Source organism: Tasmannia lanceolata, unplaced genomic scaffold (assembly GCF_043159265.1).
Source record: "Tasmannia lanceolata isolate RefF3 unplaced genomic scaffold, GAP_Taslan_0.1 ptg000020l, whole genome shotgun sequence".
Lineage (NCBI taxonomy): Eukaryota > Viridiplantae > Streptophyta > Magnoliopsida > Canellales > Winteraceae > Tasmannia > Tasmannia lanceolata.
The window spans coordinates 31,211,185-31,227,145 of NW_027518697.1; the positions used below are offsets into that span (position 1 = coordinate 31,211,185).

The 15,961-nt window shown below is 40.0% G+C and overlaps 1 protein-coding gene across 2 annotated transcripts in view; it reads right to left on the reverse strand.

Moving 5' to 3' along the window:
• Positions 1-15,961, reverse strand: part of LOC143854097 (serine/threonine-protein phosphatase PP1 isozyme 3) — an 87,440-nt gene that overhangs the window by 41,497 nt on the left and 29,982 nt on the right. For both annotated transcript variants that reach the window (XM_077363853.1, XM_077363852.1), the window contains exons 2-3: positions 7,652-8,211; positions 7,341-7,562 (exon numbers count right to left, since the gene is read on the reverse strand). In XM_077363853.1, the coding sequence (XP_077219968.1) occupies positions 7,341-7,562; positions 7,652-8,211 (782 nt within the window). The remainder of the gene's footprint in view (positions 1-7,340; positions 7,563-7,651; positions 8,212-15,961) is intronic.

The window sequence follows — 15,961 nt, forward strand, 5'->3', positions numbered from 1 at the left end:
GGGTTTAGGACAAAACCAACAAGGAATCACCCAGTGGGAAGGCCCGCCAAGAGTCATTGGCACTTTCAGGTTAGGATACAAACCTACAGAATATGAGATCATTCAGATGAAGCGTAATATCACTCAAAGAAGATTGGCTCGTCAAGCAGGAGTTGAAATGCCTATGCCCTTCATTCGTCAGACTCTCAATGGCCATTTCGTCAAAGAAGGAGAAGACTTCCCCTACTGTGGTTTTTCAAAATGGTCATATAACTACAAGACTCGTGAAAGAATTACTGGTTTCCATATCTTCTTTGCCACGGGTTGGTTTTACGATCATGAACTTCTAAGCGATCAAGGACCAGCAATTGAAGAAGCAGCAGAGGTCGATTGGGCTGACTACTTGGGCCCTATGCTCCTGGAATCTTTATTCTTAGAGGATCCCCCAGTCGTTGCTATGATCGAGGGAGCTGCGTCGTCCTTCACACCGCAAGACATGATCACCGATGATAACTCGTAGATATCCAACTCTTCCACCCTCAACCTTCCTGTTGTTTCCTACACCATAATGTCAGATATGGACTTTTCATCCTCTGACTCAAAACATGAATCAGAATCTATCTATTTTTCAGAAATATCTTCAGATGTAAGTGAGCCCGATGAGGGCGCATTAGTCAGTTCTTTTTTCTAATGTATCCACTGATTCAGAATCAATGAAAGAACCTTCCTTGTACTCTCCTGTGTTTCCTGATTCTCTTCTAGAAATAAATACTTCAAACGATAATGAAGAATCTTCCTCTGATGTGGATGTAGACAAAAACTCCTCTCGAGATTAGGGAATTAATCGAACGATAGGAGGAATGTCGAGCAAAGCCTCTTGAAGATGAAATTGAAAATATTAACATTGGCACTGAATCCTTGTCTCGGGAAATAAAGATTGGCAAAACCTTATCCCCTGAAGAAAGTGGGAAATTATAAACTTGTTAAAAGAATTCCAAGAGGTCTTTGCTTGGTCATACAAAGATATGCCAGGAATAAGTGAGGAAATAGTACAGCACCATATCCCTCTCTTTCCAAGAGTGAAGCCAAATAAGCAGAAACTCAGAAGGATGAAACCAGAATGGGTTCACAAGATCAAAGAATTCAGAGACCTCAACAAAGCCAGCCCAAAGGATGATTTCCCTCTGCCACATATCGACGTCTTAGTTGATAACATGGCAGGCCATGCGCTACTCTCTTTCATGGATGGATTCTCAGGATACAATCAGATCAAGATGGCTCCCGAAGACAAAATCAAGATTGCGTTCACCACGCAATGGGGCACCTATTATTACTAGGTGAAGCCATTCGGTCTCAAAAATACCGGAGCCACATGTCAAAGGCCGCGACTCTCCTCTTACATGACTTGATCCACAAGGAGGTAGAGGTGTACGTCGACGATATGATTATCAAGGCCAAAACAAGAGAACAACATGCCAGAGCCCTGATGAAGTTCTTCGAAAGAATCTCGAAGTACCAACTCCGTCTCAATCCAAACAAATGTGTATTCAGAGTAACTTCCGAAAAGCTTTTAGGTTTTCTCGTCAGCCAGAGAGGCATTGAGGTAGACCCATCAAAATCAAGGCCATCCAAGAGATGTCGCTTCCCAGAAACGGGAAAGAGATAAGATGATTCTTGGGAAGAGTCCAATATCTAAGCTGTTTCATAGCGCAGCTTACCAATACTTATAAGCCCACCTTCAAACTTTTGGCAAACATCATATTACCATCTTCACACGTATTCATTTCGACTTTAATGACCGACCCAAAGATTTGTCCGAGGGCTTCCACCATAGTAGTTCCCTAAGCATGGAGGGGTATACCATAAAACCTTACCGTTCGCCCCCGTCTTGTATGTCGGATGCCAAGGTTCAAGAGCGAGCAACTTCTCGGCATACATTTTTCCGCCAGCTCGAAATATTGTTGCAACTTGTGCTTCTGATCGAAGGCCAAAAAGGATTTCCTTCTCACTAATTCTCCTCGGGGTTAGAAGATCCAGCGCATGCCAGAACCATTTGGCCCATTCGAATAATTCCTCCACATTCCAGTTCTCCGTCTTCACTCTTCCTGTTAAACAGGTTTTCAATATTTTTGTTCTTTCTTCCACCTCTTTTCCGGTGACTTTAACAACAAGATAATCGCCCTGTTCCTGAACCATTGCCCTACCCCCATTCGGCCAACGTTCGTCAAGCTTTTTCTGAGGGTGGTTTGACTCCCTTCGTATCACCTCTCCAGCCTTGGGTATGCCTTGGGTTTTGCCTGACACCAACGGCACATTTCTTTCCTCTTGAAATTGTGGTACCCACAATCCTCACACATCCAGTCACCTGTGAGCATTTCACATCTGCTTGGTGGTGGCTTACTCACTCTGCTCCTTCGTTTTCTTTGGGTCCAAGGTTCTTCCTTCTCCGTGGGAAGGTTTTTGTATGGACCAGCATAAGCTAGCCGGTGCTTTTGGAAACCTCTTTGAACATTCGGAGGATTTTTCCCACTTGCTAACAGGATGAGGTTCCTCCTACAACCTTCATTGTTCACCTCCAAAATATCCAAAACCTCCTTGACATTGTAATCTGCTTGTATTAGATTCAAATAAACTTCCTTCAAATTTTCTATTGAGTATCCGCAGCTACAAGACACGTTCTTCCACTAAGTTCCCAACTCAAGAACTTCCACCTTTACCTCCAAAAAAGGGGCGATGTTAAAACCAGGGCCTAAACCATCTTGCTAGTTAGGAAGAGATGGGTGGTCCAAACGGCAGAGCCACTGAAAATAATCAACCATCTTCGTAAAGCTGCAATCTCTATCGTCTGATCGAGGTAATAAAAGCCGTCCACGTCACAACCCGAACCGATCTTTCTCCCAATCTTCAGATCCTGGAAAACACAATAAGAAGGGAAGAAAGAAACATAAAGTTTAGAAGTTTAGTTATTGACTAACAGAAACCAAATTAAAGGGAAATTTGGGAACCCAAAGGACAGAAGATAATGAAAGACCTGAGTGAGGGGAAGCTACACCTACTGAAACAGGAGAGGAAGTCCCATCAGCCAAAGTAACAATATGACTCGGTAAAGAAGACAACTAAAAGGAAGAGAGTATATCAAATTTACCGGTCATGTGGTTAGATGCTCCTGAATCAATAAGCCATGGTCCAGAAGCAGAAAGAAAATAAGACTTGCTACCTTATTGAGCTAAGGTGGCAGTTGGCCGCTTCCCTTTATCCTTCGATCTCAAAAACTCATCATACTCAGCTCGAGAAACTATTAAGGAATCACCTTGCTCAACCTGCCCAAATAAGGGAGGTAAGGAGCCCTCAGACGCAGCAACTGGAGCATGACTAGCATATCTAGGAGGCCGAATTCAAGATGCAGATCATAGCAATAATCAACTAAGTGGCCCTTCATAGAGTAGTGAGTACAAAAACAGGTCATACGGCCACCAATACACAGGGGGACTGAGTCACGACCACCTCCATGCCCACAACGACCACTACCATGGGCAAATCAACTACCACGATCGCTACAATCATCACCTAACTGTGCAGCTATGGTTTATCACTCAACAGACGAGTCACTCGAACACTCAATCCATATAGATCTTTGTCCGCCAGAAAATACCTCATCGAGAGAGTGAAGAGACCCTAGACCAACTATCTGCCGACGTATAGGTTGAAACTCTAGCCCCATGGCATCCAGAAACTACACAACGCATAAATCCTCTTGACGCTTAGCCAAAACAGTATCAAGCTATTCACATAGAGTCATATATTGTCAGTAAAACTATGAAACTGACTTATCTCCAGACTTTTGATTCAAGAGCTCTGAGTGCACTTCACTGATTCTAGCTAAATTGTTCACTCCTGGATACAAGGTTTCTGCCCGTTTTAAAATGTTTTTGGATGATCAGAGATACATCATAGGACCAGAAATCTTGGGTTCCATACTATTCCACAGAAGGGTCTTGATCATAGCATCCTCTTGCCTCCACTTCCCATGCGACTTGTCATCATTGTTGGGGGGATCCCTTTTAATATACTCAACCTTTCCTCGGGCCAAGAGAAAGGTTTCAACTGTCATACGCCATGGTGGGTAATTAGATCCACCCAACTTGATGGATGTCATTTGTATGTTCGGAATCTTCATAGAAGAAGAACCAATGGAGGCATCAATAACCTCACTATCTTCAGATAATCACCAACAGCAATCACAACTACATGCAACAAACAAAAGGAGAGCACCAATCACATCATAGAAGTAATCCACCACATAGAAGGATGATAACGAAAGATGCCGAATCCCCGAATCAAACAAACAACACCATTATCACGGATCAACACACCAACAAATCCTATATTCGGACCTCCCAAGGCTAAACGAAAGATGAACAAGTGGTTTGGAGAATTATGGCATCTATACGAGTGATTGATAAGGTTTATAGCATCAACTAACGAAGACGAATAGCAACAGGGACAAAACCCAGTGGTGGAGATGACCGATGAAGATGAAAGCAGCGACAGAAGTCACTGAACAAGGTGGCAGTGACGGTTTGGCCGAGCAGCGACGGCGGCTGGTTATGGCAACGACGGCTGAATCGACGACGACCACGACGGCCGGCCCTAGGGGCGTTCAGCTAGCACCCTAGGGTTGCCCGATTTCTCCTCTTCCTTTTTTTTTTGGTCTGTAGAAAAAGAGAAAGAAGAAGATGGCAAGCGGAAGAAGAAAGGATGAAGAGTCTAGGGCTCTGATACCATGTTGAAGATGATGCAGAAGAAGAAAAAGAAGAAGAGCGAGATAGGAATAGTGAGAGGCGGTTAGACAACCTCACATTATATATATATATATATATACACACACACACACACACACACATACATACATATATATATAGGAGATGATTTTTCCGACCCCTGTAGGATTAGCCCCCCCCCCCTCTAACGTGAATTGTTCGCAGACTTTAACGCTTTTTTATGTCAAATCACGTTAAAAGGGGAGCACATAATCCTATAGGGGGCAAAAAAATCATCGCCCTATATATTAGGGTTACATAAAATGATAAAGACTAAACTACATGTAGAACAAGGTAAAATGAAGGTGTTATATATATATATTTATATATATATATAGGTAAATGAGGGAACATCATGGGGTGGGGTGAATAGGTTAAACTCGTGTACTAGACCTAGTTGGTATCTTATAAGGTATAGATTGTAGACTGTATCTTTTAATTGTAATCTTTGCATATAGTAGAACTGTGGAACCTCTTGGATTGTCTTCCCCTATGGACGTAGTCATAGATCATGATGAATCACGTAAATCTATTATGTTCCCGATTACTTCTGTTGTTTTTTGAAATGGCAAGATTGCATTAGAGAAAAACGGGAGCCCGAGATGGACCACCCCAAGAATACAATACAAGATATAAAAATCAAAAGAGTGAGAAAAAGATACAAATATGCACTATACTCCTCATGGTGGCAGATAATCAAACCACTATAGCAATTCGCCAGATACCCCCTGCTGAGCAAGCAAATCCGCCTTCTCATTAGCCGACCTTCTGACGTGGTAAAACACAATAGATGATCCCATGATTAAATCCTCTATTTCATCAAATAGGGCCAGGAATCTCCAAGGAGGAGCCACCCCTCCCTTAAGCCACCGAATCACATTCATAGAATCCCCTTCCACAATAGCTTTATCCATCATGCCTCTGCTAAGTCTCTTGATTCCATGGTAAGCAACCCTAACTTCGGCTTCCGATGCATCACAAATACCAATTGGACCGGAGAATGCCCAAAGAACGTCACCACAATCATCACGGCAAACACCTCCCACCCCTGCCGGTCCCGGATTACCAAAACTAGCACCATCAAAATTCACTTTAATCATATCATGAGGAGGGGGCTCCCATCTTTGCGCTATTTAAGCTCTCCTCTCCCTACTAAAACATACCTCCCTCCACCCTTCCCAAAGGTCAAATGCTGAAACAAACCGGAACAAAGGTAAACATCTCACCCAGGAAATGACCAAGGTGATAATTTTCAGGTAGAGCCAATGAGGAGATTTAGCCATACCCTCAAAGACTCTAGAGTTCCCCTCTTTCCATATGATCCACCAAGTGGCAATGAAGAGATTTAAATTTCTCTATTTTCATAGAACCTTGTGGAAGTTTTGTTCCCGATTGCTTTCTTCTTTGAAATGAAGAGATTTAAATTTCTCTATTTATTTGTGTTTCCATCGAACCCTATATTGATGTTTCGACAACAGAATGCCACAATTTGAGACTGGAGATGTGCACTACGGAGCTTGTTTGAAGAATCAAAAAGTTGGATGATAGGCTTGCAAGTAATACAGATCCAGGATGAAGGAAATGGTGCTATCCGATAGATCATCCTAGCACACTATGGACTGAGAAGTATTGCGGTTATGTTTTCTAAAACATGGGCATTTTTTGACATTCAGCTGCATGAGAGTTTTAAAAGATTGAAAATACGCTAGGAATCTGCCCTGCTCCAATACTATAACTCACAAAAAATTTGAGGAATTATCAAGTCTAATAGAAGAAAGGTGTGACAGACCCTGTTGGGCACAAAATAATAATGAAGAAATGACACATTAGAGTTGACAAAACATCAAATTATAGGGCACGTACACATACCATAAGGACAAAAATAACCACCAAATATATTAGTAAATCAATACAAATTTTAAGGATGATCACCTGCTCTTTATGGCTTCAAACCTATTAGCAGCTTTTTCTCTAATATAAACTTCGAAATAATTATATTAATAAAATCATTTTTTAATATAGTTATATTAAATTATTCATTTTCAAAAAAAAAATATTATATTAATAAAATCAAGACAGTTTAGGCTCATTCTCCTACTAAGCCTGGAGAAAATTTTGAGATGCATTATAGTTCTTCGTAGATACAGTATTCTGAAACAATGCCTCTCAGTCAAGAGATGCATTGCAAAAAAGGAATATGTCTGCATTTCAAAGAACAGCTATTGATTTCACACATGCAAATAGTCCGGCAGTGGGAATGTGGGACAATGAAATTATTGAAGAAATTTTTTTTCCTAGATATCCCTCACATAGATATTCATAAACCATCAGCTGTGAATTTCCTCGAAAGAAAATGTACCGAAACAATTTGTACAGACATAATTACCATAATTATCATCCATAGGGATTAGTCCCGCCCTAAAATGGGGTGGGGATACCCTATGTAATAAAAAAAAAAATTACCACAATTATGAATATTCACATAAAATAGGGGAACTACAAAGAACACCATGTATTTCGAGAAACTAAACTGAAACATACCTTGACTCCTGCTGGAGGCGTACCAGGCTTAGCTGTAGTCGTACTACCAAAGTTCCATTTCGCTTTCTTCTCTGCAGGCTTTAGTATTTGGAATGAGCACATCAGAGTTTCATCCACACTCATCATAGCACCAGCATTGTCAAATTCCCCACAATAGTTAGGAGCTGAAAATATTGTGACAAGTTGCCTGTTGGCGAAGAACTCGTATCCATCCTCCACCACCTCCACAGTAGAACCATAAAATCAATTTAGAAAACCGGTATCATTGCTGAAACCTAAAGGAAGAATAAATATCAAGGTCAATGTATAACCTGGTGAGCACGGCAAACAAGATCTAGATCATGTTTTTGAAGAAACTCCGAGACTTTATCAGGGCCAAAGGTATACGAAACTCCCCTATCATTCATCCCCCATCCTTGGACATCTTTATTTGGATCAGACCAAAGAAGATCACAAAGCAAACCCGTGTCAGGGACGTCAGTTGGGCGTGTTAAATTCCTTATTTGATCCAGATTATTTAGGTCAGGAGAAAGGCCCCCATGCATGCAAAGAATCTTTTCATCAATAAGAGCTGCCACGGGAAGGCAGTTAAAACAATCTGTGAAGACTCTCCACAGTCTCACATTGAATCTCCGCTTGCATTCATCATAAAATCCATATATACGATTTATGGAAGCACATTCGTGATTTCCCCTCAAAAGGAAAAAATTCTCTGGATACTTAATTTTGTATGCAAGGAGAAGACATATTGTCTCCAGGCTTTGCTTCCCTCGATCAACATAATCCCCTAAGAATAAGTAATTGGCTTCAGGCGGTAATCCACCGTATTCAAACAGCCGCAAAAGATCAGAATACTGACCATGAATGTCACCTGCATACCAACACAAGCTAGAATATTAGAGATGAACCCAAATTAGAAACCTAAGTTAGAAATTTCATCTAACTAACCAGGAGGATGGAAACTCGGTGTGTATATCCAAGTATATGATACACTCTTTATAATAAATCAAAAAAATTAATGGGTCTTTAAAATGGGTGGACGGTGTGTAGGTATGCATCCTATAGGGAAGATATATTATACAATTCAACTTAAATGATACCAAGGAAATGATGTAGGACTTCCATATTTGTCATAGCGTGGCTTTCAATGCAAATTTCAGTTACCCAACTAGCAATCAGGAACATTTCAAACAAAAAATACTAAGGGTTTTGGGCGTATCATTTCTGGGGATGTGTTAATTTTTCAAAATAGATGTGGTTGCATCCAGGAAATGCATATCATAAGGAATTTACTGCAATAAAGACATTGACAAGGCATATCGTGATGGATTTGATGGAATAGGCTGATGGGTGACTCAGAAAATGTTTGTTGTAGAGTCAGTTGAGTGATCTTTTCTACCAATAGGTATGGGAAAAATGAGTTTGAGTTCGAAGTGGGTACGTGAAGATAAACTGTGCAGCCAAATTCTTCATTTGCCTAGCCTAAGCTCTTCAACCAGAAGACAAATTACTGCCCATTTTTTAAATGGCAAATTTACTGGTCTTTTTTCTGCTCTTATTGTGGCCCGTGGCCTTCTTTAAGGATTAGCATCTAACTTAAGAGAGCCAGTAATGATGCATCTTCAATAAACAGGTGACCTCATTGCCTTTTGCAGAGATATCTTTATGACTGGTTAGAAAGTTCATCTTCTAAAAACCATGGCGGGCTAAATTGCAGTGGACAAGGTTATGAACTCTATTGCTAGTTCCATGTTCTGCAATCAGCACGTCTGATGAACTATCTCAGTTTACCATTAGAGATTGGTTTTAATACAGAGAAATGGTCCTATATTATAGATGATTTTAATACAGGGTTCTAATCAAATGGTTCATAGCTGGTTCTACCACAGTTTCTTCTAATCAAATGGCTCAGTGGTCGTTTATTGTGTTCAGAAGGATAGCTCTTACCTCTTCCAGGAAGAGCAACAATGATTGAAGCTACCCTCTCAACTTATCGGAACTTTATGTTTCAACTTACAAGATTCCCGGTTTGACTTTGCGTTATGATGGAAGCTACCCTTTTGAACTTAACGGGAATTTTATTTTTCAACTTGAAAGATTTCTGGTTTGAGTTTGCGTTGAGATGTAAAAATAGTGGTAAGTATGCGCCTAGTCCATTTAATTCCTTGCAGTTACCCTAATTCGCAAAAATAACTTAGTTTTTTCATAACTTCTGTCAACTCAGATTAACAAACTGTTATAATAGCCCAATTGGCACTAATCTTCTCCAACATATCTTATCTTCGTCAATTTAGACCCACCTCTAAGAAGTTCCAAGTGCACATACAGTTTAATAACAGCAATACTTTTAGACCAAGAGTCCATACATCTGGTACTGACAACTGTCCAGCACTCCAAGTTGTTTCCTCGTTCATTTCCTCCTATGAATCTTTGATTATTATGAGATTCATCTGCCTCTTAACGTGTTTCCTTTTCTTTAAGATAAAATCAGAAAAGGTTCAACTTGATGATGGATCCCCAGACCAAGTTACACGGAAAGAAGAAGGTCTAGGGTATGTAGTAAAGGTTCTTGGTCGTTGCGTAGGGCATTATGTCTCAGTTTTAGGAACTGGTATGAGGTTTAATGCAAACTGCCCTTAAGTATAGGTTTAGTGGACTGTTACACGTATTATAGGCTTCAGTGTTTAGGTAATAGGTAAGGTACTTGCAGTTAATATAAGTTGGTTGAAGGGTTTAAAAAATGGGTGTAAAAGATTCAAAGGGGCTCTGATATGGAAGGGTTCATTAAAAATGGAATGAAGAATCCCCCATCAACATAAAGAGCAAAAGGCTTTGCTCATTCAAATCATCATAACATTCCATCATAATCGATTTGACCAAAAGGCCATACAATTTATATACTTGCAACCCCCAGAAAATCAAGATCCTAATCAATCTATAAGTCTAAAACTAAAATCCCTCAACAACTAGGACTCTTATTCTACCATAACCAAGGTTGTAAATTTTGACCCCACAGAATAAAATGATCAGCATGATGGTGGGAGTTCTACAATTGAAATTTTTGCACATGTCACGTATGGTTGTCTTTTCAAACGAAGATATTGGTTACAGTCTTAATTTTTTAGCAAAAGGCATTTAGTTGCAAGTGGTATCCAAGAGGGGAGATACAGAAAGTTAGAGTAAGAGAAAAGGAGGGATTGTTCATAGCCAAGATTTAGATAAAAAATATTAGAGAACTAAGATCAAGAAAAGGAGCAAGATCAAGAAAAGAATCAAGATTAAGAAAATGATCAAGATGAAGAGAGAGATCAAGATCAAGAACAGAGATAGATAGGGCTTTAAAGGGGAGTGGTTTATAAACCCAATCGGAAAGGGTGAATAAGGAAAGAGCGAAAAGGAGGTCCAAAGAGAATGGGACCAAAATGACATAGACAAGAGATGAGTGAAGAGGGCTAAAATGTAAGAAGGGAGAAGGATAAGGGGGTGTCAGCTTATAATCCCAACCAACGAGAGGAGAGAAGGCGTAGAAAGGGGTGGCTTATGAACCCAACAGTAGGAGAGGAATGAGAGAGGAGAGAAGGAGAAGTGAAAAGGATATACAGAAGGGAAAAGGATATAGAGAACGGTGAGGTAAGTGAGGAGAAAAGAGACAGGAGAAGATGAAAGGGGGAAAAAAAGATTAGGGCTAAAAACTGACCTGATATGAAGCATCAACTTCAGAAAAGGCATCACACCCCATCAATATAGAACTATTTTCAAGGTCAATAGTTCCTTCACATATATAGGCTATGCAAGTCAAACAAAATTGAAAAAAAAAAAAAAAAAACTCATAATCCTTGTTGCAAAATCACTCCTAGTCTAATTAGGGCTCCTATTATACTTTAACTACTAACTCCCCATTGAAATAAAACTTACATCGACTCCCCTACTACAAGTATAACCTAGCACTCTTCAAACCCACTAGGACTCTTAACTCATCATGAAAATTAACCCACTTCAAGTCACAGAATTACAAGGACTCTTATGTTGCAATTGTGGGCCCTTGTGTAAAACAACTTAAGTGATTGATTAGAAATAACTTAAATACCCTTACCACTGAAGATTTTCGTAACAAACATGTGGGCATCATTTGAAACACCTACAGCTTAAAAAAAAACAAGTGATATTAGCGGGAGAAAACTGTGGTAATTAAAAGACCCCCAAGGGACACTTACAAATTAGAATATGAGCCTTACGATTGTCCCCATCAGTTCTTATAGCATTCAAGTGAGTTCAATCGAACAAAACTGGCATCGTACTGCCCACTTGCCAACCCAGCTTGTCTCACGAATAAAGAAGTAATATTCCCATTATTTGAAAGATTTTTTTTAATTATTAAGACAACTTATCGATAGAAGAGACTGCATTTCAAAAGAAATATCAGTGTTCTTATGAGAATAGAGGCTAAACTACAACATTAATGTTCATTAACAACTCAAAAATATGTGGTGGCAAAAAGAAAAATCCTCAATAGATGCGACTGAATCCCTTCTAACTGGTTTGCAACCGCAAAGGTCCAAGGCTATCCTTACTGCATGCTTTGATACATAAAACACTTGTCTATTAGGGATCCGTTTTTTCGATGTATAAATGGACGTAAAATTTGTTTTATGATCATTTTTACAATATAAACCAAATCTTACGTCCATTTTTATGTCGAAAGAAACAGAGCCTAGATGGGAAATCATTCCCGAAATTCAGCCGAAATGGTCGGAACGACAAAAAAATGGAAAGATGTTTTTTTTTTTTTTTGAATGGTAAAAATGGAAGATGTTATTATTTGCATTTAATTTAAAGAATGATATTTGGTAGGCAGCGTCATTGAAGTGCATAGAAAAGTAACAATATCTTTTGCATGGGAAGTAGGATCGGCATTGGACCAATAATACCTCATAACTCTAGGTGGTATTGACATAGAGTCGGAGACTGGTCAATGTACTTTCTTATAGTTCATTACATTGTACTTCTTTATTGACTTTACTGTTCCAGATATATTCGACAATGCATGTCACACGGTGTTTGATGTGATTAAGCCATTATGGATGGCTTTCTTGCTTATGTGATGGTTTCTAGGGGTGTTCATTATTCGGACAAAACCGAATAACCGAACCGAATTATGTCGTTTATTTCGGTTCGGTTTCGGTTTTCAATCAAGTCTTAATTCGGTTTTCGGTTTCGGTATCGGTTACCGAAAAAAAAAATTCGGTTAATCCGAAAAAACCGCTCTCTGTGGTTCACAAAAGTAACAAATTGTAATTTGTAAAGGAAATGTCACCGGTTCACTCCCCCTTTTTTTAACTTGGGACAACCCCTACTTGAATAAAAAGCCAGTCAAGGAGTCAAGGGGGCTGTCCCAAGAAAAAAAAAGTGGCTAATTTATCACTTATCTATTCGATGCCTTCAAACGAAAGACACCAAACGTTTCAGAGTGTTTTGAGAGTTTAGGGTTTTTGCCTCTTTTGAGAAGAAAGTGGAGATGAAGGCGCCTACCACCTCTAAATCTCTAATCTCCGGCTAAACCTCCCATCTCCGACGCGACCCACCACGGTTCGCTTCCGGCTAAATCACCGAGATAAATCTCCCAATCTCCCATCACTTTGGCCGTTTGGCTAAGATTTTACATCTCCCAATCTCCCAATCCCCCATCACCTCTCATCTCAGGCTATATACGAATCCGAGGAGGGAGACTTGAAACCCCTTATTTCGAGGTATGCTACTATTCTAACGATTTGATTTTAGGGTTTGATTTTTTTTACTGGATTAGGACTATAGGATTTGATTTTTTTTTTTCTATCTTTGGCTTCTTTGTCATTTTCTGTTTAGGGTTAAGACTTGAAACCTGCTTGCTTCACTAGTTGCTTGGGCCTTGGGGGCTGTTTTTCCTTATTCGGTTTTAACCGAACTACCGAAATCTAAATTCGGTTTCGGTTCGGTTCGGTTTTAATCCAATCCGGTTCGGTTTCGGTTCCCAGTAATAGGTAACCGAAAATTTTCAGTTAGTCATAATCGGTTAAATCGGTTCGGTTATTAACCGATTGAACACCCCTAATGGTTTCTAAGTATGTATTTGTGCTTATTCTCGCAATTCCCAAAGTTTCATCTTAAAATTCCATCATTTACATATGTTCCCATATGTTTCCATGATTAACAAGATTTCCACAGAAACCGATACCGAAATTGAAACTTTGGCATCAAGTGGGTTTTCTCTAGCCCTATTGGGATAACCGACTCTAATGAAGCTGAGCTGAGGGCTGTCCTAAATTATATTGCTTGGGATATTTTGGGTAATGTTTCTTCCTTGCTTCAGGTTCATTTCTAGTTCTGATTTATAGCATTGACAGAGAGAGATTTGTCGTAGGCGGGAGCCAAAGAAAACCTCTTTCCCCATATGGGCACCTCCTGAACCAGGGTTGTATAAGTTAAACAGGATTGTATAAGTAAACTTTGATGGCTCAAGCTTTGGCAACCCAGGCGACAGGTGTAGAACCTTTTAGAGACGAGAGGCATGGCATCAAGTGGACTTTACTCGACCTATTGGGATAACCGACTCTAATGAAGGGAGATCCTAATAAGGGCACGTTTGGGTTGTGGGAATTGGAAACGGGAATCGGTGCTTCATTCCTTATTGGACAATTCTAGCATTTGGTTAGGTATTGGTGGCGTAAAGGGAAAGGAGCGGCAGAATTTTTACGGGAAATTGAAGGGGATATTGATACTTCCCAAATAGGTGGTATTCTTTGATTCCAGCGTCTCTCTCTCTCTCTCTCTCTCTCTCTCTCTCTCTCTCTCTCTCTCTCTCTCTCAGACACACACACACACACTGAAAAGCTCTCCTCAAAATCTCTCAACTCAACTCAACTCAACAAAGCCTTTGTCCCAAGCTAGTTGGCGTCGGCTAAATGAATCCTTTAGAAAAAAATTCATGAAGAAGGTAAAAGGGATCTACCCGGCTCTAATCCTAGTTCTAGTTGGGTTATTCTACGTGGATCATTTTCTTCCATTCTATCCTATCCAAGGTTATGTTCTCTGTTATGTTCCTAGCTATCAAGTCTTTCCGCACTGTTTCTACCGATGTTATTTTCGGTCTACCCCTACCTCTTTTTACTCCCTCAATTTGGCACGAGTCACCTCTTCTCACCGGAGCATCCAAAGGCCTACGTTGGATATGTCCAAACCATCTTAAGCGGTGCTCTCTCATCTTCTCCTCGATTGGAGCCACCCCCACCTTTTTACGAATGTCTTCATTTTTAATTCTATCTAACCTTGTGTGGCCGCACATCCATCTAAGCATTCGCATCTCCGCTACACTCATCTTATGCACATGCTGCTTTTTGGTGGCCCAACATTCTGAGCCGTACAGCATGACTGGCCTCACAACTGTCTTATAAAACTTTCCCTTCAGCTTGGTAGGGATTTTACGGTCGCACAGAACTCCTGAGGCAAGCTTCCACTTCAACCAACCTGCTCTTATTCTATGGTTAACATCCTCTTCAATCTCTCCTTCCTTATGTAGAATTGAACCAAGAAATTAAAATATATCCCTCTTAGGTAGCTCCTGTCCACTCATATTTACTACGTCCTCGTCCCGCCTCCTTACATTACTAAAGTTGCATTCCATATATTCTGTCTTAGTCCTACTCAGTCTAAAACCTTTAGATTCCAAAGTAGTTCTCCATAACTCTAATTTAGCATTTACTCCTGCTTTGGTTTCGTCGATTAATATTATATCATCTGCAAATAACATACACCACGGCACCTCAAAATCTCTGTCCCACTGAAAATCTCTCTCAACCTCTCTCTCTCACGAATGTTTTTTCTCTGAAAAAGAGCTTTGCTTGTTATTCGTTTCAAGATTTTTGATTTGGTGATATCTGGGTTTCTTCCACTGGAGATTTCAGATCATGATAATGGTTCTAAAAAGGGAAAGATTTCAACAGATTTCATTTAGATCAGATCTTACGCAGTCTCTATTCTCACTCGTTTATGAACACATTTCCACGGCATAAAATCTTCTCATTTTTTCCTTTTATTTTTTTCTGGGTTAAGATCATTTCCTCTTTATTTTTGGGTTCTTACCGAAACACTAGAATCAGGCATCACATTCCGTTTACATGAAGAATCGGAATAGGATTGGAAAGAATGTGGATTCCAATTCTTGATTCCTGCAATCCAAACGCACCCTAAGAGTTTCCGATGAGAGAATCTACCTTCTCGGGGGGGGGCGCTCCTTCAATGTCATTGGGAGCCACCCTACCCTTGGAGATCAGAGTATTTAGTGGACGAGATTTAGGATCATGTTGGGGACTTTTCAGTTTCATTCCATCATGTCAGAAGGTCCGCCAATAGAGAAGCAGATAGGCTAACAAGGGCAGGGATTGGTAGACCCTGGTTAGAGGTGTTTGATTTTCTTCCCACGTGAGACGGGATGGAATTTGGTTTTGTACATTGATCTTTTTCTTCTCTGTATTGACCCCTCAGTTGTCTTACTATTAAAAAAATCAATAAAAGAAAAAACAATCATAGAAAATGCTAAGATTAGTACAAATTACATCTCATGCTCGCTCATAAGTCATGTCCTTCTA